At 37.8% G+C, this 23030-nt stretch overlaps 2 protein-coding genes across 3 annotated transcripts in view; both read right to left on the bottom strand.

Moving 5' to 3' along the window:
- The window catches only part of LOC124162510 (dynein axonemal heavy chain 1-like), a 94065-nt gene extending 85508 nt beyond the window's left edge, over positions 1 to 8557 (bottom strand). The window contains exons 1-5 of the mRNA XM_046539076.1: positions 8504 to 8557; positions 7212 to 7338; positions 4369 to 4589; positions 4104 to 4271; positions 1849 to 2067 (exon numbers count right to left, since the gene is read on the bottom strand). Of these exons, the coding sequence (XP_046395032.1) occupies positions 1849 to 2067; positions 4104 to 4271; positions 4369 to 4589; positions 7212 to 7338; positions 8504 to 8557 (789 nt within the window). The remainder of the gene's footprint in view (positions 1 to 1848; positions 2068 to 4103; positions 4272 to 4368; positions 4590 to 7211; positions 7339 to 8503) is intronic.
- Positions 8558 to 10799: 2242 nt separating this feature from the next.
- Positions 10800 to 23030, bottom strand: part of LOC124162922 (dynein axonemal heavy chain 1-like) — a 19689-nt gene continuing 7458 nt past the window's right edge. For both annotated transcript variants that reach the window (XM_046539661.1, XM_046539660.1), the window contains exons 4-5: positions 18336 to 18668; positions 10800 to 11132 (exon numbers count right to left, since the gene is read on the bottom strand). In XM_046539661.1, coding sequence (XP_046395617.1) covers positions 10970 to 11132; positions 18336 to 18668 — 496 coding nt within the window. In that variant the 3' untranslated portion in view covers positions 10800 to 10969. The remainder of the gene's footprint in view (positions 11133 to 18335; positions 18669 to 23030) is intronic.

Here is a 23030-nt window from a genome sequence, read left to right as displayed (position 1 = left end):
GGGAAATGAAGACAAAGCTGAGAGATGGAAGGAATACCTGGAGGAATTATACAACGGAAGCAAGCTTAGCACAAAAATTATCGAAGAGGAATGTGAAGTAGAAAAGGATGACATGGGAGCGAGCATCTTAAGATCAGAATTTGATGCTGCAATAAGAGACCTACGAATGAATAAGGCCCTAGGAATAGATGACATTCCAGCAGAGCTAATCAAAAATGCAGGAGAAAAGGTCTTAACTCAACTGTATAAAACTATCTGCAAAATGTACTCAACAGGAGAATTACCTAGTGACTTCAAGAAAACCTCATCATTCCCACACCCAAAAAGAAGAGAGCAGTGAAGTGTGAAGATTTTAGGACCATAAGCCTGACAACAAATGTGTCTAAGATTCTGACCACAATCAATTACAAGATAATAGAACTAAGAGCAGAAGAATTTCTGGATGAGAACCAATTCTGATTTGGGAAAAGCAAGGGTACCAGAGAAGCAATTTTTGCTCTCAGGCTGCTCATAGAGAAGAGAATGGAGAAGAACAAACTTACTTTCATAGAATTTGTCATTTGGAGAAGTCATTTGATAACGTAGAATGGAATTCAATTCTTAGAATTCTGAAAGAAATCGGAGTGCTCTACAATGATCTTAGAATTGTCCATAGTTTGTATAAAAACCAAGTAGCTGTGATCAAATGTGGGCCCAACTGTGCAGAAGCAAAAATAGAAAAAGGGGTGAGACAAGGGTGTGCACTTTCCCCATAATTTTTTATGTTTACATCAAGAAAGCCATCAATGAAATCGAGGAGAAGGCTTTGGGTGTCAATATCCACAGAGAAAAAAATCAGTATATTGCGATTCGCTGACAACATTGCAATCATAGCTGAGATAGAGAAGGATTTGAAGAGGACTTTGACAAATATGGACAGGACAATGGCTATATAGCAGCTGAAAGCAACAAAAAGCAGACTAAGATATTAGTATGCAGCAAAAGAGAAGAGGCTAAGACAATTATTAACCTAGGGAAGCATAAGCTTGAAGAGGTGAAAGAGTTTTCTTACCTGGGAAGTCAAATTACCAACAATGGACGAGGCAAGAAAGAAATATAGACAGTAGAATAGTCCAGGCAAAGGGGACTTTCTACAATAAGAAGAATCATCTTACAGCTGAGGGTACTATCATAGAAGTACGGAAACAAATCATCAGAAGCTACCTATGGAGCATGTATCTCTATGGACGGACATGGACATTCTATTGATGGTCTAGGTATGGACATTCACAGCAGCAGAGAAGTCTAGAGTGGAAGTATTCGAAAAGTGATGACACCAAAGAATGCTGAAGATAAAATGGATCGACCATGTATAAGTAATGAGGAAGTGCTGAGAAGAGTGGGAGAAAAGAGAAGTCTTCTAAAAACCTTAGGCAGAAGACAGTACAACTTAGTTGGCCGGTTTATGAGAAATGATGGCCTGATGAAAACAATCGTAGAAGGACAGATGGAAGGGAAGAAGGGCAAAGGATGGCCCCGAATGAGTTACATAGGACAGGTTATAATGGATGTAATAGAGAATAAATACGTCGCTATGAAAAGGTTAGCGGATAGGAGAGAGGAATGGAAAGCTGCGTCAAACCAATCTTAGGATTGTTGACTTATGATGGTGATGATGAGCATTTTTCCTCAACAAACATTATCATGATGGAAAATAGTCTTTAGGTTCGGCATTCTGTCCTTAACTTTGAAATCACACAAAAAGGATACCACTTAAAGGAATGAGAGCTCCAATCAACTACACTTACTCAAAGAGTAACTTAAAGCATATTTAGAAGAAATAATAATAAAATAGTTTTGAATAATTACCTCAAAGTCATCAGGATTCGTTGTATAGTAGGCACCGACTCCTTCAGCAATTGTAAGTTCAACAGTAAAAATAGGTAAATGCTTGGCTTTGTAGGTTAATAACCTTAAATCCTCACCCCAAACCATGCCTTCAACACAGTTTTTTGTTGGCTCGCATGGCTCCTCAAACAACTTCAGCAATCTCTTCAATGACCTCATGACCAAATTCTTCAAAGCATCCTGCCATAAAAAGCAGTAAAATTGCAGAGCTATTACCTTTCCAACAGGGGGTGAAAATTTCTTAAATGACAGACAACATAATGATTGAGCCAATTAATTCATATCCTTAATGTAAAGAAAACCTTTGTAAAGCACAGAAATATACTTACATGGAACATTAACATGTTCAACTCAGTTTCAGTCATAATGACCGAAGAATGAGTCACTTTTTTGGCCTCTCATGGCACACTGTTGGTTACAGCTACTTCGGTGCCTCATATATGAAGTGACCGACATGGCACACATAGCCAAATGCGCACAAAAACTCAAATGGAAAGGATCCAAGTGTTATAGCGAAAGGAAAAAGAAGAACACTTGGGCAGAATGGGTAAATTCATCAAAAACCCGCAGCAGCTAAGTGCTAGCAAAGTGTAGAGCCCAGATTTGAATAAAAATTAGCATCCTTGTAGATTACATTGAGACAATAAATCTGCAAAACTGAAATGCCTTCATGACCCAGGAGTTGAGATATTAGTGATCAAAATTTGTAAAAACGCAATCTGCAGAATGCATTGACATCACGTTCACCATCTCTAAGAGGGACATATTGAGGCAGTAGGTGAGAAAGGAAATTGCACTGTAGGATATAATGAAATGTAGGGGTCTAATAGGAAATATATTAATGCTTCTAAACATATAGAATAAATTGCCCAACTGTAGCTAATGCGTTTGCAAAGTTTTATTTAAAACTGGGCATTACACTTTGTCAATGCTCCTCCTCCTGTCTATAGACAGTATTTTGTCAATCTTAGTCATTTTCTTAAACAAAAAAGCCTTGGGCACTTATCAAAATTGCCTCACATTAATATAATTGCGTCAACTTATAATCAACAGAAAAATGATTTCAGCAAACATTGAAAAAATGAAATACACTCCATAGAAGGGGTCTAGAAAGAGAGAGGAATTAGTTTTCCCACAGTCCATAAATTACCAATGAGGAATTTATTGATCATTCATAGCTTCGCAAACTTCAGCACCTCTCATATTTATTCACTAAAGCAAATTGGGAGTAGAATTGATCCAATAAATACTATGTTAGTTAGCTATTTCCTTTTATTCCTTCCCATGCCCTTTCCTTTGCTAAATAGGACTAAATGGTTTTTGTTCCACTGAAGATCAGTGAGGAGGAAAGGGGGCAGAGGTGCCACCTCGTCTTGGCGTTTCAAGTCATAAAAATCTCAGGCCAAAATGTCTTCCTTCAAAACTCTTTTTGACCAGAAGGGAAGAAGGCCCTTGGTCTATATTCAGAGTGTATGTTGCTGTTTTCAGCAGGGGCATGGCTCAGTGGCACTGGATCAATTCTGTGTCAATTTGGGACTTGAAATTAGAAAAATTTTGGCTCAGGGGTGGTAAGAGTATACTGTCTGGGGCCTTACCATGGACATCAGAGAGACTTTTCTCAAAATTCGGATGGATGCTACACGGGATTCCCACCAAGTGAGCTGCTTTATCAGAGCAGACATTTCAATGGCTAACTCTACCAACATCCTCAGGGCATTGGCAGACGATGGCAGAGTTGAAATGGCCATTAATATCTCACCTCTAACAGAACAGCTCACCTGGTGGGAATCCAGCAAAGCATTCATCCACATCATTCACCAGGAAAGCACTAAGTCTTATGTTTTTTTTTTCAAAATTAATATTAGTATTTGTCTGAATATATATAGTTCCCATTTTTTTCCAAAGGTAAAAGTAACGGGGGGGGGGGGGGGGGACTACATTCAAACCCATTTTTTTTCCCCGAAACTCAAGCATCCAAATTAGGGGGGGGGACTATATTCGGAGAAATATGGTAGGCATCTGCAATATATTGAGGCATTTTTCGTCCAAAAAATATTATTTTTCAGGCTCTATAGTAATAATGCAGTTCTCAAACTAATTTTATTAAAATTATTTTGTCTTATTTTAAGGATATCTTGTGTTCTACATGAGTATGCATGTAAATGAATGCTCACACCTAAATAATGTAAGATTTATTTCCTCTTTATTGAACCTACCTGCATTCTGAACTTCACAAGGAACATGAATCTTGACAACTTGGAAACTTCGTAAGTATGCCACTTCTTCACCATCAAATTGAACCACCCTTCCTTAATATCCCTGAAGGACATTTTTATGTGATGGATTATTCTGCCCACCCAATTGTTTTGTAAGTGTTTTATTAACTATTAGACAATATGGAAAAACCATGGTTCAATAATTAAATCAGGAATCAACCACAAAGGTATATAACAAATGTAGCATAGTAAACATGCAACTTACTGCAGAGGTAGTTCTTAGTTGTAAAGAGATAAAGTCATCCAGAGTCACATTTTTCCCAACTGCCGAGGTAAATAAGAAACTTTTATTCATCAGCCGACATTCATCAGCAACATTAACCATTGCCAAATATGACTCCTCAATGCAATAAATATTTGTGTAGGAAATATAGTTTCTGTTTTCTTTGAATGAGTATGATGGAATGTCATCAGGCATCTGATATCCTATAGAAAATTGACCAATTAGAAGTACATTACAAAATCACTGCTCCAAAAAATTAACAAGGATGTACTTTAATAATTACTACACTTTGACAGCACTATAAATGGACAAGAAGTGAGTGAAAAGGGAGAAGTTATTCTAAGAGCACTTATGTCTTTGGAGAACCAAGGATGTGTATCCACATATTTAGAACAATAAACGAATTTTCTACAGTGAAATTAAAATATTGAAGCCATTTATAACTTTTTATTGCATCGGTCTACCTATTTTTTAAACAGACCTCGTACATTTACTTTTGAGGCCCAATGAATGCACCATCACTTTCAAAAGTTGGCCCCTAAAACCAGCTCAAGGAACTATGTTTCCCACTGCAAAAACTTGCGGAATTGCTGAATGCTTATGCCCTCTATTGCTTCAAAGGGCCAGTTGGAGTTATTCCCATTACTAAGGAGGCCTTCCCATTGTATTCTTGCACAATCTCTAAATGACCCATTGCCATACCTAACTCCTGAAGAAAGGCAACAAGACAAAGTATAAGCATGTAGCAAGGGGATTTTCTAAAGAGAAGCACTGTTTTGTCCTCCAAAACACCAAGATGTGGATTGGTCAGTGTATTGGCTTCAAGTGAAAACATTAGCAAGGAATGAAAGTAGAAATTAACAGCTGAAAAGATATTGCCAATTTTACATGATAATTTTCTAAGTAATGTCTGTGCCACATAGCACACCAACCTCTCAGTACTTCTGAAACTGTTCCATTTCTTCTAATTGCCTATTCCACCGATTCTCTCTAGCCTTATTGATTTCTAACCATAATCTCATGCTTATTTCCACATACAACCTTTTGCCTCACTGTGTCCATTTTTTACATTTCCTTCTTTCCTGCATTTTCCTTCTCATTGCCCCATCATCCAAAGTTCCTTTACCCTTCTACTCTCTTCATAGCTAATCACCTTTTCTGCTGATGTGAGTATCCTGCTCAAGCTCACTACCACTGTTCCTCCAAAGTCTGCATATCTCCTATTTCCCATGTACTATTCTCCACAAGTTCCTGCCATTCCTTTCTCTGAGTTCCAATCAGAGATTCTACATTCCACAGCCTTGCCCTCCTAATTTCCCCAGTCTTCTAAAATGCAACATTAAATCTCATTATGAATAGGTTGCAGTCTGACCTTGGAATCTCAATTGCAATCTCTCACTGGTTCAATGGCCACTACTCTCCGACCCCATTTTCCTATTAATTACTAAAGCTGCTGCAAGTCTCAACCCCCAGCTGATTTAATCAATAATGGAGGGAATTTTGTTTGGGAATGATGACAAAATAGAAAGCATGATGCTTTCTCTGTGGTTTATTTTCGCAGAGAGTACAATAGTTTGATATCTTCTCACTGCCTCCTCAAAAGTTTGTGCCTGATTTCTCTTTGTCCCTTGCCTGGCTGGCTTCATCACTATCCCTTGATTGCTGGTTTATTCTTACCTAGCTGCTCATGGTCAGCTGATCAGGTCTGGAGGTAGTACCACATTGTTTTGAGTGAAATACCACTGGCGGGAACATGAATGATCATCACTAACTCTCTTTGACTTTCCGGCTTACTGTTGTGAATTTAAATTGCCGCCAAGGTATGTATTTTTCTCTATGGTTTATGTTCCTCTTTTGTTTCTGAGAATATCAATTTTTTTGTACTTCCAGTACTGTACTTGTGTTATGGCAGTTGTGCTGAATAAACGTGTTTTTACGCATCATGGGATTCAAAGATAATCTCTCTTATTTATGTAAATCCATCGTCATATGTGAAACTATTTCAAGACTTACCACTACGTAATGCCCTGTATCCATCACTTCGATAGTCTCCACTTCCATCTCACCTTACGCAGTATAAACATACATGTTGTCCCTCACTCCATTTTATTTTCTGGTTTTCTCAGCTTTCTCCTTACAATCTATTTCCTTACATTCATTACTGCCTTCCTCTTCTCCAACTTCTTGGTCTTCGTTTCATCTTTCTTGGATGCCACTGAGATAAAGGTGTAGGAGCATTGCCAACAGAAATAAACTTATATCTTTGTCCAGTAAAAGACTCCATTTCCTTCTTCGCGCAAAATGATTTGAAATTCTTTGCTGCCTTAACAGGTAAACTGAGTGAGGAAGGAGACATAAGTTGTTTAAAGACAATGAAGTATGCTTGAATTTTGGTATACAATTACACATTTTTAACAGAGGGTATAAAAAAAATTAGAATACTATCTCTTCAATGTGCTGGAAATTCTATTTTCTGGACTTGTGCTTAACTACGTCTTTCGGTGACTATTAATGATTGTCTATCTCCCCATCACAATACAAAACTCGCTGCTACACCTGAATTGTCATGTCTCTTCGACTGTTTTGGCTATGAAATGGAGTTTATTAGGGTATTCTGATGTGGCAGTGTAAATGGGATCTTTTAGTGTTGGCAAATAAGCACCATTGCACAAGTTTATCTTGTCAAATTGACTCTAGGTATGCATGGAAACCATAGCCAATACAAGAAGATCGATTCTGGAAAAATATGGAGACGACTGCACCAGTCTTGTAGATCGACTTTTGAAAGTGATGGCGATTACCAACAATGGGCAGTAATAGCTCACCTTTTTCATTAATCTGTTGCTCTGGAATACTTAAAAAAGAAAAAGCTTCAGGACTTTTTATGAAGGCATCTCTAAAAACAAAATCACAGAGAGCCCTTTGATGGAAGTACATGATATCTTCCTTCAGCTATAAGAAAAAATAACTTTCCATCAGCGATAAGAATTTAGGCTCTAGGCTGTATATCAGATTAAACATTAAACTAGAAATGAATTAGCTGGCACGCACACATATTATTATTGGGAATGCCAAAATTCACCAAAATATATAAATGAACTTCATTCAGTGGAACACCTTGGTAGCCAGTGGTTATAAAGATCATTGATAATATAAAATCATTTTATGTAAAAAAAAAGTTGATATTGTTCCAGTTTAAAAAGAAAAAAATCCACTGGCATTGCCATCAACAGATAAAGGTTTAGTTTAAAGGTATATTATTACATTTTATATTTTATATATATTATATTTTACAATAACTTTTCCCAAAGAAGTCAGCTGAGGGTTAGTCACCTATGTAATTAACCAGAACTGATTTCACTATAAAGATTTTATACATTCTTACAATGAAATTCTGGAAACAGCAGATGCAACATAGAGAAAATAAAATCAATATATAACTATTTACCAATTAAATAACAGTAATGGATTTTATTATGCATAATTCAATTTGGATTGATGTGGCACAAAAAATGGCAGATAATATGATGAACACACTACTAGATAGATAGAACACACCACTAGAAGATATTATGAACACACTACTATCAAAATGACCACACCTGGTTGAAGATGAGAATAGTGGGGGGATAAATTAACTACTCAATACAGTAGAGTGTTTTCAAAGGATACAAGAAAGTTATTTAATTTAAAATCTTCAAGTTTTATCTGCTTTTGATTGCTTTGATTGACTAGCCTTGAAAGAGTTGCCGACACTGCGACAATTTATGAATCTGTTCCGTTGGTCTTATGAACATTGACAGGACACAAAGCTTGTATTCTTAGTTGCAGGTGACATTACTCCTAAAAAAACATCGTAATGTTGATGTGACCTCTCATCCCTCCTTACCTCATCTCACAACCCTGTGCCCAGCTTTTGACGCAATTTTTAAGCACCCTCCCAAACTTTTTACCTTCCATGGACATTAACCCTGTGCGGACAGGTAGACCTCTAGACTTAGGTCTCAGGACTTTGGCAAAGGACATCAAGCTGAAGACACTCAAAGAATGACAATAAAGCCTCCGACTCAAAAAGCCAGAGACTGCAAATACCATGACTATGACTGGCAGAACCTACAGCAGAATCTAGCAGCTGACCCCAGTCTACCAGCTTGTCAGCACTCAAGTACATAGCATGGATATATGTACAGGAGTTTGGAGGCCAGGGGAAAGAGGATCACAGCCCATATTCTGCGGTTTGCAATGAGAATCAGTCCACAAAGCTCCATTCATCGTTGACCTCATCCTTCCAGTATGCACCCACCTATTTCCACTCCTTAATGGCTGCCAATGGGCTAACTCAATAATAGGGTGGTTTCCTTATATTTTTTTATTGCCTAAATCGAAAGATTATTACTCCTGGAGTACGTATTTCATGCTTTTAGATTTTTAAATGATGATATCTATTTTTCGCGATTAAATGAAAAGTGAAAATTTTCAAGCGTGCGAAAACGCCACGGCTAAGTATGAATGCTGGGAAAACTCCCCGTGACGTCGTTCTGGTTCCCACTGCTGCAAGTGAGGTGACCTTGGGGTGAGGCTCAAATAAGGATTATTAATGCAGTAGATTCTGTTGGGACATATCGGGACTTATGCACTTTGTCCCAATTAAGCGGCTACCCCAATCAGGTGAACTATCCTGTATATGGGCATAAAATAATATTAAAATGATAGAAAGAAGACAAAATAATGTTTATAATGCAACATAAGTTTATTAAACTATTAATATGATTAAAAATCAGCGAGTTTAGTTAATTTATTATCATTTTTAAGAATTGTAAAAATTTAGTTAAAAATATTTTTCACAGCCTCAGGCGACGCTGAATGAATGTCTTTTACTAAGTCCTATTAAAGGAAAGTCCTATCCTCTTGCGGATAGTATAACAACAAGAGCTTTCAAAATAGGGCAAAAATAGGAACATTTGTGAAAAATACGAGTAAATCAAAGGAGGAAAATATAAAAAATAGTATTCTAAAAACAAAAAAATTAATTTCATCACGAGTATAGAGTGTATGTCGCCGACTCATGGCCCAATAAAGTGGCATGCTGTCCCAATTAAGCGGAGAATACTCTGGGATATTCCTCTATTGGGTTCTGTTCTTCAAGATCTGCCCCAATTAGCCCTTTTAGTGCCAGCCCATTTTTCCTGGTTAGTTGAAGAATGCCGGGCCTTTTATTGCTGAATTTGTAGGTTTGCGCTAAAAAAATTATATAAAGCCTAATATGGATTTTCTGAAACTAATTTTTTTTTCGTTGACTCTCAATACTTACGGGTATGTTAAAGCATGATAGATACTAAAAAATAGAGAAAAAATCCACACGAAGCTCAAAAAATAAACGCCATCAGTGCAAAATAAGCCTGGCCGATAGATCGGCCCTTGGCACTCTTTGCATATACTACCCGGGCCGATGGATCGGCCCCCTGGCACTAAAAGGGTTAAGCGGCAACCCCAAGTAACCGGTGGACCCATTAAACGGAATCTACTGTATTTGCTTTTGTTTCCTACTACATATCTTTTTTATCTTAAAAGGAGTTTTTTGAAGTTTTTGGTAGTTATTTGTGAAAGAATTTTGTAAAAATCTTTTTACTTTACATTTCATGCTGTAAAATATTGCGAAATAATTATGCAACCCAAGTTTATTGTTTTTTTACTACTTTGCCATATTTTGTTGAATTGATCATTTTGGTTATTATCACTGGCCAGTTTGATGATCAAATTAGAAAATAATACTGACTTATTTTATGTTTTATGTGTAAGTATCTTGCCTTGTTTTTTTTCTGCATTAAATGTTGTCGAATTCGAAATCTATAACGTAAACCCTCGTTCTTTCGTGTACGCCAATCAACGCAGCCAGCCTCCCCGTGAAATATCCTTCTCCTCATTCCCTCCATCTCTTTCCCCCCCCCCTGCTCCCACCAAACCAAACCCCTCCCCCCCCCTTCTTTCCCTCACACCACAGCATAGAGTTCATCTCACTTGCTGTTACCTACGAATGGAAAAAGGTCTGGTCCTTCACACCGTAATGAGTAGTATCCTCCAATCGAAAACATTTTGCCACAATGCTGCAGCATGCTGCCTCACCACCCAGCACTCCATCTCAATGAGCTCTTGACACTTCCCCTGGCTGGTACTAGGCAATGAGCCACAATGGCTAGTGTCTTATCACTGCATGAAACTACATATGTATACTGATTAAAAAGTTACAGATCCCTCATAAAGACTCCATATATGTACCTGCTAGAAATACCTTCTGCCTAGGGGCCACCCATAAAATGGATGACCCCAATTATTATTCAAGTCACAATTTACATCACCCTGAAGAGATACATATCTCGTAATATCTTGGGTATTCCAGGTAGGAACTCAGTGGCCTCAATATATCCATTTTATTTTCCTAGTCAATTATCAGACTTTTGATGAAACAATTCTGATCATTTTTTGTCACATACATAATTCTAATTACATACCATACTCACAACAACTAATTTTTAATTTACTTTGTTAGCAAGTTAACTTGAGATGCATGCATGAAAATTGAGATTTATAACTCCAGGGAAAATAATTTCATCCTTACACTCTCAAAAATATTTTCGTGAACTCTCGTAGATCTGAATCTTGTAGTAGACTTAATTATCCTCTTCAATGAAACATCATCTATTTCACCAAATCCACTAACATCCATTGAGTCTAAATACAATTGGTATCTGAAAAAATAATTTAAATCATTCATTGAGAAAGCATAAAGTAGAAACCATACAAGCTTTGTGATGATGGTGATGACAAGAAAGAACTCAAAATAGGAGTGTTCATAGATGACTAGGCACTATAGGGAAAGAAATGTAATATTTATACCATAAGGCAGTTGGTAATTTGCAGTACCTATCTGGATCTAGCAGACCTGATTTGTGTTATGCTTAGTGTAAAATAGGGTATAAAGGAATAATATAGAGGGACTTTAAAGCACACATTGTGCATGCAATTGTGCACACCTCAATCATACCTGTAACTGAAAGTTAAACTATGAGAAGAGAAATGCATCGATAGAGATTAATGAAAGCTTCATTTTTCAGGTTCCACCACGTCGTCATTGTGATGGAGACAACAGTTTCTCCTGCATTCTAGCAGGCGCCTTCAGGTCAAAGTGCTTGCTGAAGTGTTTTGCCAACTTTATATAGGCAGCTGGGCAGTTAGCATTGTCGCTGATTGGTTGCCATGCGACCAATAACACGGGGGTATGGGACAAAGAGTCTCTTCAACATGCTGTGGAGTTGGTAGCTATCCTCTCAAATGAAATTATGAGAATGTTTAGATATTTCAATCGCTTCTCGAATAATCCTGGGAAAATATTGAGATTCTCTAGTGATAACTTTTGTCTGTTGAAACTGTTGTCTCCATCACAACAATGAAGAGGTGAAATCCGAAAAATGCAGCCTTCACACCAAATCTATAGAGATTTCTTGCAACTCAGATTGGGCAAAGGACAAGCATAGTAGTAAATCTTTCAGTGTAAACAAAAATGCAGACTAGCAAACAAAACATGGAATCATTATCTACTGTATACGCACAATGTATCACAATGCATGAGGAATCAAAGGAGGCACAATGGTTATCATCAATCCTTGATGAGTTGGTCTTTGTTGGAACCCCCTGTACAATATATGCTGACAATCAGGGAGCTACATATTTTGTAACGTTGGGAATGCACAATGTGTTACTTACTTGTTCAGACTATGCATTGCTCACTTGTTTGTTGTTTTTCTAAACTCGCCATGTGGCTAGTTTATTTCTCACAGCCATTACAGCAGCAATGAGGATGCCAAATTTAATGGAGCATTTTGTGCCAGGGGAGGATAGTTGTAAGTCCTATGCGGAATGGCTCTCACAATATTTCATTGCCCATGCTTTAAAAAGTTAGCACAAAGAGAAAAGAATGCCATACTGCAGTCCTCTAAAGAGAAAGAGACTTACGAAGTGCTGAGGAACTTGTGTGAACCTAAGAGGCCCAGAAACCTTGAGTTAGAAGAACTGTGTAAAATATTCCATGATTACTTCAGTCTGAAAGAAAGTCAGAAGTTCATGGAGTGCGTGGAGTTGGGGGACAACAGTTTTTGTGAATTTGCAGCTTGATTGCGAAAGGATTGAGTTCACGCAAATGGCGAGATGATAAGCAGACGTCCATTTTGATAGCAGAGGGTACGTCCACATAACGGTAGAAGGACAGTATGATGAGAGGGAGAGCCTGGATGATGCTGAGGTCCACAGGGTAATGGCACGAGGGGGGAAAAGAAACAGAAGACCCCCAAGGAAAGGTGAAAAAGGGGTGAGCTATTGATGTGGGCTTGAGGGTCACTCGAGAAGCAGTTGCAGGTTTAGGGATTCCACATGTGACATCTGCAAAAAGGTTGGACATCTGAGAGCTATGTGCCGCAACGCAGGTACTGAGACGAGAATAGGCTGTTTATCATCATAGTACATATGTATTTGTGAAAGCAACAATAAGGCTAGGCCATAAGGACCAAGTGGGAGTTGTTATTGTCATAGAAGGGAGGAAGATTCGCCGATGTTCAATATGAGGGAAAGAGAGAGAAATGATGAAGGCTTTTGGATGGTGAATGCAGGGGCAGATTTAGGGGGGAGGAGGGCACAAGAGTCATGACCAACACCAAATCTTATCAAAAATTTTTAATTTTTATTAGTTTAATAGTTTTTGTATTCTTGTAAAGGAGTAAATGGAGTGTAAATGTGAATGCATGGCTACAAGTCCCAAACATAGAGTTTTATTTATCATAAAGCTCCCTACAAAAATTATATCTGGGAAACCCCTCTTTCTGAGGAGTATTCTATATTCCCCAGACCCAGGTCATGACCCCCCTCCCTCCAAATGTAATGCTGAATCTGCCCCTTGGTGAATGCTAATGTAGAGGGAATTGACATCTTGATCAACAAAGGTTCTGCAATTTCAGGTGCCTGATAACAGCTACAGAGCAATTTTTTTTCAAAATTCCCTTGCATGGTACAAATATGAGACTGCGATCTTATTCAAATGCAGTAGTAGAACTCAAGGGCACCAAGTCAGTGAATAGTGAATAATGAGGAGTTAGTCAATGGTTACTGTTATTCGTGGTAGAAAATGATGGACCACCATTGCTGGGAATCGGTGAGAATTTTTGCTGTGACGCGTTGACCACGTGAGTAAAATTACGGAAGGCACTACCACTTTCGTGGGAACAATCAGAAATTTGCCAAATAATTCATCAGATAATGCCGACAAATGGGCAATATTTAAAGAACAATTGCATTATCATTTTGTTTCCAACGGCATAATGGAGGAGGAGAAAAAAAAGGCAATTTTATTCACTGTTCCAAGTTATGTATAAAAAAATGTGATAAAATTATGCAAGCCAAAAATTCTACTCTTCGGGCCGTCAAAAACCAGTGCGTGTTTCAGGAGCTTTTGATGTCTGACACTCAACAAGGCTAAGAGCTGGGACATGAATTTCGAATCAGCAATCAGCCACAAGTTGGTGAGCACAGTGATGTTAGTAAGACTGTTAATGGCACTATTAATTTTTTGTACAACTAGTTGCTCTCTATGTTGTAACGTGAGTGGTTAACACTAGGAGGACGGAAGTTTTACGCTACCTAGAAGGACGGCTAGGGGTCATTTGACCCCTAAAATATTTTTCGGAATGAAACACCTCATTTTCATCCAATATTCAGTATTATAGTATAACTGTGAAATAAGTTCATTAAAAACACTTCATAGCATTATTAAATATTATTTCCAAATTCAAAAGTTAATAACAATTATTTTTTTAAATTGTGAATTAAACCCTATTTAGTAGTCAATTTCAAATCTAATTATGAAAATAAATGCACTCAATGCAAAATTTGAGTTTAATATTCTCACGATAGGCACGATGGGTTTACAATATTTGTATAAAAAATTTTAAAAATTATTACTTTGCTGCAAATTTCATACAGACATTAATTTTTCAGCGCTCTTACCACAATTTTTTTTTGCATTGAAGGCATACATTGGATGGTTAATTGGTGCAATTCTATGATATTGTGGTAGAATCCTCTTCAGTTGCAGTAGAAGGATACAGAGAGATCCGGAGAGCATTTCAAATATGTATGAAAGGATGAAAATTTCCCAAGTAACACTAATTGCCGTTTGAATGGTAGGGACTCAACCGCCAATGAGGTACTGATTCGTATCTTCCAAGGAATTTCATGATCTTCTGCCGTGTCTTCTCCGTCCTACGTGTGCATTTCAAGGTTAGAATGTACAATAGAATTTTACAGTCAACCCAATCCCTTCGCTCTCTCAAAAGGAGAATTTTGCCTCGGGTGCAGTACGCAGTCCGCCTGCCCCAAACTGTGACAGGGTCAGTCAGCACTACAGCGGGACACCCATCAAAGGGGTAAGGCAGAGTGACAACTCCATCAGGCCAAAAAATGAAACAGTTATTCATAAACACCATGTGGCCTGAATGTGTGGGTTGATGAAAAATAAATCTGTGAACATAAGAGCTCTGAATTTTTAACACAACACAATAATATAAGTACACACATGGGATTGGAAGTATGTATCTTTAAGTCTTTAAAAAGTGGTCGGCAATGAGCTCAATAGTGTTGATTACACATGGTCCTTATCATTTTCTTCTGTATTCGAAAAACGCTGATTAGTGAGGATGAAGATCCCCATATTATTATTCCATAAGTTATTCTAGAGTAAAAGAAACCAAAATATAAGGTTTTTAAGACAGTTAAGCTTAGATTATGTTTTAGAACAAATAAAAGATAAAATACAGAATTCAGTTTTTTACATAAGTAAGAAATATGCACATCCCACTTGAGGTGGGAGTCAAAGTAGATACCTAGGAATTTATGTTGATCTACTAACATGAAATCATTATTTATAAACTGAATGGAACTAATGTCAGAAGAGTTGGTCTTTGTTGAGTAAATTGCTATTTGCGTTTTCTCACTATTTAAAATCAGGTCATTACTGTTACACCAATTTGACATAAGTTGAATTATAAGTTTTCCAAGATATGGTAAATTGCACAAGAAATTGCTAGATGTCAACAAGAAATGTAGATGAACATAAAAGTTAAGAATAGGGCAAGCATGGTCTTATCCTTTCTATATTGTTTTAGTCATATGTAGTTGCTAGCATAAATTTTGTAAAACAATCTTCATTCTTCTTTTCAATAAGAAAATGAATAAGCACAATGGGGAACTTGCATGAATTTTCTTTATTTCACAGGTGGACAGAAAATTATTTTCTGAATTCAACAAAGAAAACCGCATGTAAATCTGAGTTTTCCTTCGCGAGATATTCAATGATAAATATAAATAATTTTAAAGCACGCCAAAAACTCCCTCACCCACCAAGCCACTGCCGACAAAACCTCGATGATGTCATAGGTGCCTAACATGAAGCAATTGTTGTGATTGTTTGTAATAGTTGCCAGCAGTTGTTAGAGCTTCGTTTGTGAGACATGTTGATTATTTTCTATTTAAAGCAAAATATCCGATGATAGAGGCTCGGAAGCCCTCATATTTTGTATTATTTATAATATTAATATCTGAGTAAGGGCATCAAATTTAAAACTGGAGCAGTTAAACTAATAGTTTTATAATACCTAAATAACATCGTTGTAGGAGTCTGAGCCACGGCCGTTAGAAGGGGGATACGTTAATTGTAAGTTGATGTTATCGACAGCATATCATTCATTCAAGTATGTAATTAGAACGATTTTGATGTTTACTAATGTCCGCTTAGCTTTTATATACAATAACTTCATCCATTTATTCGTAGGTACCAGAGAATTCGTCGTTTAGGACTGTCTGTGCTCGTATTATGAGGTGAATTCCAGTCAATGCAACTTTTGCTCGCTGATAGGAGACATCTAGGAACATTTTTTTGTGCCAAAATAGATTTATATTCAATGTGACATCTCACGTTAAGCTACTGCTAATAAGGTGTGTTTTTTCTGTTTTGTTAGAGATGTGCGAATAGTATCCGCGAATACTCGAATACCTCGAATATTAGAAAGTATTCGTTATTCGAGGTTTCGAATTGTTATGCGAAAAGTACCGCCTCGAATACCTCGAATACTTTGAATTTCGCGTCATACACTGTCGCACGCACGTCGTTGGTAGTTGACTCGGAAAAATGTAGAGAACTGTAGTCATTAGTGCTCGCAGCGCCGTTTTACGCAAGTTGACGAATTACATCAAATTCGTGGATTTTAGCGGTGAAAAGAGTTCGACGTGGGGAACCGAAAATGGTCGGGTGAAAAAATCCGAAAATCCACGATTCCCCCCACCAGGAGAACCTCAGTGCCGTGGGATAGCAACCTTAGGGCATTTCCCACGATCCGCTATCCCCCTCTATTCAGCACTCGCCTCACCCACTCTGACTCTTTCCTCTTCTCCGAAATCAAACAAAAGGTCCCAGCTCGTGCAGGGATCGCATTACGAAGACCACTACTTCGAAAAAAATATCGAGTTACGAGAACAATAAAAACGTGTTTCACGCCCTCCCCCCTTTTCTCACCCACTGACCTTTTTCTGGCTACCTGCTTCGAAGTTCCCCATTTCTGGAGGTCAACTGCTGCTTGAGTACCGTGGGATACTTACATTAGCGTATTTCCCAAGATCTGGTATCCCTCTCCATTCAGCACTAGCCCCCCCGTCTGAGGCTTTCCTCTTCTTCGAAATAAAAAAAAGGTCACACCTCGTACAGGGATCATATTACGAAGACTTAAGCTTCGAAAAAATACCAAGTTACACAAGAACAATAGAAACGTGTTTCCGGCCCTCCCTTTTCTCCCCCACTGACCTTTTTTCTCCTACCAGCTTCGAAGTTCCCCATTTCTGTGGAGGTCAACCGCTGCATGAGTCATCTATTAGCACAAAAGGTGTCTAAGAATAACTTTCGTCAATTGATGTTACACCTTTATTGAATTGAAATATTAGTAATGTGCGCGTAATTTCAAAAAGAATAAGACCAAACACGACGTATTTCTGAGTTTATTTAAGCATTTTACGCAAAGAAATAAATGTCAAAATACGACGGAGACTTGGCATTCTGGCAAAACTCGATATGAGCAGCAGAGCTTCTCGGAAGTTGATGCAGTATTTTTTTCCGAAAGCATATATCAAGTTACAATTAATGAGTGGTGCTATAAATCTTTATTGTTACAGTCCCAGACAAAGGGATATTTTCTCAGAATATTTGGTTTCTCCCTGATAGCAATTCCAATTCATCTTCTTATCTCGTGAGAACTCCCAAAGATAGACTGAAAATAATTGAAGAAAATCCGGTGGAAAAGAGCTTGTATTTTGCAAAATGCCTCAGATTGTCAGCTAGCACTTGGCAGCAGAAGTGGGGGTAGAGCGATGTTAGTAGAATTAATTATATGCCCAATTGTTTCCATAAAATTAAAATATTCATTAATCAGCTAAATTCCTGTTCGAATCATTTAAAGGAAATCAAAATTACTCCCCAAAATCTTGTGTTGCCTGCTGCATAGGCAACCAAGTCAAACATTCCAGCATTCATCATTTAGTATTCGAGGTATTCGAAATTCGAGGTATTCGAATATTCGAGCAATGATTTAATATTCGAATTCGATATTCGAATTCGAGAAATCTGCTATTCGACCCATCTCTAGTTTTTGTTCCACTTTTGTTTCTGAGAATGTCAATTTTTTTTGGTACTTCCGGTACTGTACTTGTGTTATGGCAGTTGTGCTGAATAATCATGGGATTCAAAGATAATCTCTCTTATTTATGTAAATCCATTGTCATTTGTGAAACTATTTCAAGACACCGCAAGCCAAAGTCATTAAGATATACTATAGCTAGCAAATTCAAATTTAAATACTCACCTCATTTGGTTTTCACATTCATTTCTTCTATCCAGAGCATTTTTTACACGTGCACCAAATATCTCAGGATCCTCAGCCAAGAAAAGGATGTAAATTCTAGGCAATAAATATTCACGGAAGTCCTTTAAGATTATAACATTGTATTTGTTCACTTCTAAGTCATAGTTTATAACAGCACAAAACTGCCACTGATATCCACATAGCACCTTCCCAGAAATAGGATTAACAGCACTGGATGAACTAGATGATCGAGCCACGGGGACAAATGCTATTCCAGGAACTGGATGCCTTATTCCATCAATCAATCCAAGACTCATCCATTCATCTGGTACTCTGAAAATCAAGCATATTGCTGTATTCCATGATATAAGAGTTGAAAACAACTACGTACTAATACATGAATTAAAAATTTTATCCATTCAACAAAATGCTCTACTGAATAATAATTGTCTCAAATTCATGTCCCAATTAATTGATTTTTATCTCTAAGTCAATCATTGTTCTAGGCGACGCTGTCATTGGCAAAGGTCAGGATGGGAGAATAACCAGAAAATATGGATTAGAAAGCCGAAATGAAAGAGGAGAAAGGCTTCTGGAATTCTGTACAGAACACAAATTAATGGTTGCCAACACACTACATATTTAAGAATCACATGTGAAGAAGATAATCATGGAAATTGCCAGGCGCCGAAAGAAGATTTTCACTAAATTATATTTTAGTGAAGCACAGGTTTAGGAACAAGATGAAGGTCTGGAAAAGCTACCAGGGGCAGATATTGTCAGTAATAATTATCTAGTGATGATGAAATGCCATCTGAAATGCAATAAATTAGTGAAGAACTTATGGCAATTAGAGAAACTAAAGGAGCCAAAAAATCAACGTGCCTTTCAAGAAGTAATGGAAAGCAAGATAGAATTAGATCGAACTGAGAAATCATGCAGAATAGCTGGGAAAATATCACAAGTGGGCTTTGGGAGCTCGCAAGATCAAAATTCTAGAGAAAAGAAAATTTGTAACAAAAAAACCATGGATAACAGATCAAGTCCTAGACCTCATAGTAGAATGGAGAATGTACAAGTATGCAAAAACTGAGGAGGGAGAGGCTTGCTACAAGAGCATAATGGACAAGATTTTTTGGAGAACGAGGAAAGCTAGGGAAGCATGAATGACAAAACTATGTGAGGATGTGCAAAATAACCACACAACGAGGAAAGTGGAAGCGCCTTATGGAAGAGTGAGGAACCATTTCAAGGAACGGAGTACATGATGTAATACCATAGGGGACAAATATGGAAATTTTTTTTATGAAAACGAAGACAAACCGAGAGATAGGAAGAATACATGGAGAGTTGCACAATGATCGAAGGCAAATTTGGCTAAAAAATTATCAAATAGGAAAGTGAAGCAGAAAAAGATGACATGGGAGATGGCATCTTAAGATCAGAATTTAACCCTGCAGTAAGAGACCTGCGAAAGATTAAGTCTTAATTTTTATTCTAAGAAAAAGTCTCATTTTTTATTCTTAATTTCAAAAAACCGACCATTCCTTTCCAAATGACTAGAAAACAATTCCCAATCAACAAGGCCTTTGCAATGACAATCAATAAGTCACAAGGTCAGACTCTTCAGACAGCCGGATTGTACTTGGCAGAACTTCATTTTTTTGCATGGACAGTAGGCCGGCCCTTATTTTTCAGAATTGCGAAAAGTTATGTTTTCCTGGTCTCAAAATGATCCAAATGAAGTCTATATTCACGTGTTAAAATTTGGTTACTTTAAAATAACGAAACCCGTGCCCCAAGGGCCCTAAGTCCTAGGACCCTCAATTGAGTTTTTTGGGATCAAAAAAGTGCTTTTTCTATGTAAAACGTAAAAGTAAAGCCCTTTAGGGCCAATTTTTTGTTTGTTTTGACCTATCTGTAAGCGTTTAGGAGATATCGTCCGTCGTAATGCAATCCCCCCCAGGGCGCCACCCCGCACCGCGGCACCGCTGAGGTACGGCCCGCTCCACTTACTACAGACTTCCCCTCAACCCCCTCCCCTCCCTCGGCAAAGACTTTGCTCCTGATGACAATATTTACATGCTAGTGGTGCAGTATTGAATAGGTTGTTCCTCTTGAGCCATGATTAATGTTGTTAAAGCCTATAATGTCAATCGTCGTCTATAACGTACGTCTATAACCTATATGTCCCAATTAATCGGAATCTACTGTATTATCAATGTTCATCCGTTTCTTGTTTTTTTTACATAAAACCAACCATGTGCAGCACCAAAAGAAGACCAAATTAATTGTGCTTCTTAATTAATAAGATGTGTCCTTCCTTAGATTAGAAGATCCTTCCTTAGTTGCTTTCTTGTTTTCTCACCATTTAGCGGTACTTTCACAAAACTGCGAGTTCAAGACAAGTGTTATCATTATTGATATAGAAGATATTTATTTACTCAAATAAGGCAAGAAAAGTCAAAGTTATCGAACTCCAAATATGTATTTTTTTCTCTGAAATAAATGGAACAGCGGCCTATACGTCAAATTTTATTCGATCGCAGTATTTTAGGCATAACTAAAACAGATTTTTGTTGTGTAAAATCATAAAATTAAATGCCTTGACATTAGTGGAGCTTTTTCTAGGTAATCTCAGACTGATAATGTAAGCTCTGTGAATAAGAAGGCTTTTCATTATAAGTCCTCGGCAAAAGACGTTCTAATGTTGATCTTGAGTCCGAAAAAAACCGGTAGCTTAACCTTTTCTCTACTACAACATATATATACGTGTGGACGTTTCATGACCCGGAGACAACGGCGGTATATTTATGTGTGAGATTTTCCTGGCCAGGAGAACAAAAGCCGTATATATACGTTTTCTAGTTCTGCCCCTTTTAGGACGGTCGCGGGTTTACGTCATCTTTGTCTCGGTAACCTGGTCTCGGGTTTAGGATTTACCCTCTGAATCCGGGAGCAGGTACCCGGACCACTTGACTTTTATAACCCCTCTTAACGGTAAGGGTCAGCGGTCATACAATTGTTTATCCAGTCAGTTTTCCAAATAAATATTTGTTCATTTTTCAAGAAAAATAAACTAAGAAATGAATTCTTTATCTTTTGAACAGCATTTAAAATTTTTAAACGAAATTCTACGATAAATATTAACTTATAACTCGAGTTATGTATAAACATAAACATGGAAATTGTTGCTGCATTAAATGCGTAAATATTGGCCTTAGAACTTCGCTTAAAATTTGACAATGCTTGGAAAAAAAAGAGGAATTCAATTCAAAGCCTGCAATTTACGTGCAAGCAACAATTATCCATATGCTAAATACATACAAGCAATACATAAGTTGACCGCGAACCAATGCCGCAGGTAGGGTCGTAAACCCGGAAAGGAGGGAGCACAACTACTCTCGGAGTCTGAGATAATGCGGAGTTCCAGCGGGGAGGGGTCGAAAAAGGTTCCGCGATACCCTTCTTGACGAATGTCCTCCAAAAATGCTCCATACCACGAGAAAGAAGTCTCTTGGGGCTCAGTACAGCAGTCGAAAACTCCGCCGTCTCGAAAGGGTTAAGGAAAAAACTCATCAGATAGAGTTCCCGAGAGACCTTCATACTTAATATATACGCCAGGAAAACACCAAAATGTATACACCAAAATCATTGCCTTTAAAAACTCCATCGCCAGGGACGCCGACTTACAAAAAATATTGGGGGGGCGCAAATCGGGGATCTTGCCCCGGGAAATTTTATAAGTAGTGAGTTTTCAGTTGTTTAACCATTTTAGAAGAGTCATATGATCAACATTAGAACCCTGATAAACTAGAATCTCGATATCTGGACTCTCCGGGGAAAATCGACAAGCCTGACACATTTTTTCCTCACACCCATAAAAAATTTTTGAGGGGGCTTGGGCCCCCTCAGGCCCCATGGAGTCGGCGCCACTGTCCATCGCTATCACCCTTCTCACTATTAGAGAATCTAGCCTCCATGTATTTTTCCGATAAATTTTGGTAAAAAAATCCAGTTAATGATTTTTCAGTGTATTCTTTTTGTCAGCTAATTTGCCGAAATACTGGATAATCAGGGTAAGACAAGCGTTATATCTCAACTTATTATCATATTTTATCAGTCATAAAAGTACCTGTATCATCACAAAAATACCGGTAATTTTTCAAGTACCTCCCATGCCCATGGAGACTAATCTATAACTATACTCAAGCAAGTGCGCAGCTAGGAATTAAGGCTAGCTGGGGTTTTAGGAACAACTAATATTGGGGGCATGGAATATGAGAGGTGCAGTTGACTTCCCCCTGAAAATTTGTAAGGTACAGTGCAACCTCGATATAACGACACCCCACGGTGCACTAATAAACACTCGCTATAGCGAATTGTCGCTTTACCGGAGGTGGAGCAAATAATAGCCAATATACCTGTTGCGGACAGATATACAGGAACAGGAGTGGTGCGGCGACAGATAAACATCTATCCGATAAACGTAAGCATAAATCCAGACGAAAGGCGATGTTTTTTGCATCACTAAATTTCCTTACTCGAACAACGACTAACCATTCAAACCATTTATAAGCGCCGCACTGAATAAAAATCATGGAAAGCATTGTTTCGTCAATCATTATGCTAATGCACAACCGACGAAGTCATTTTTCTATGCACTTAATTAGTTCATTTACGTGATCATTCTAT

This window comes from Ischnura elegans, chromosome 7 (genome assembly GCF_921293095.1).
Source record: "Ischnura elegans chromosome 7, ioIscEleg1.1, whole genome shotgun sequence".
NCBI lineage: Eukaryota > Metazoa > Arthropoda > Insecta > Odonata > Coenagrionidae > Ischnura > Ischnura elegans.
This window is presented reverse-complemented; position numbering and strand designations above follow the sequence as displayed.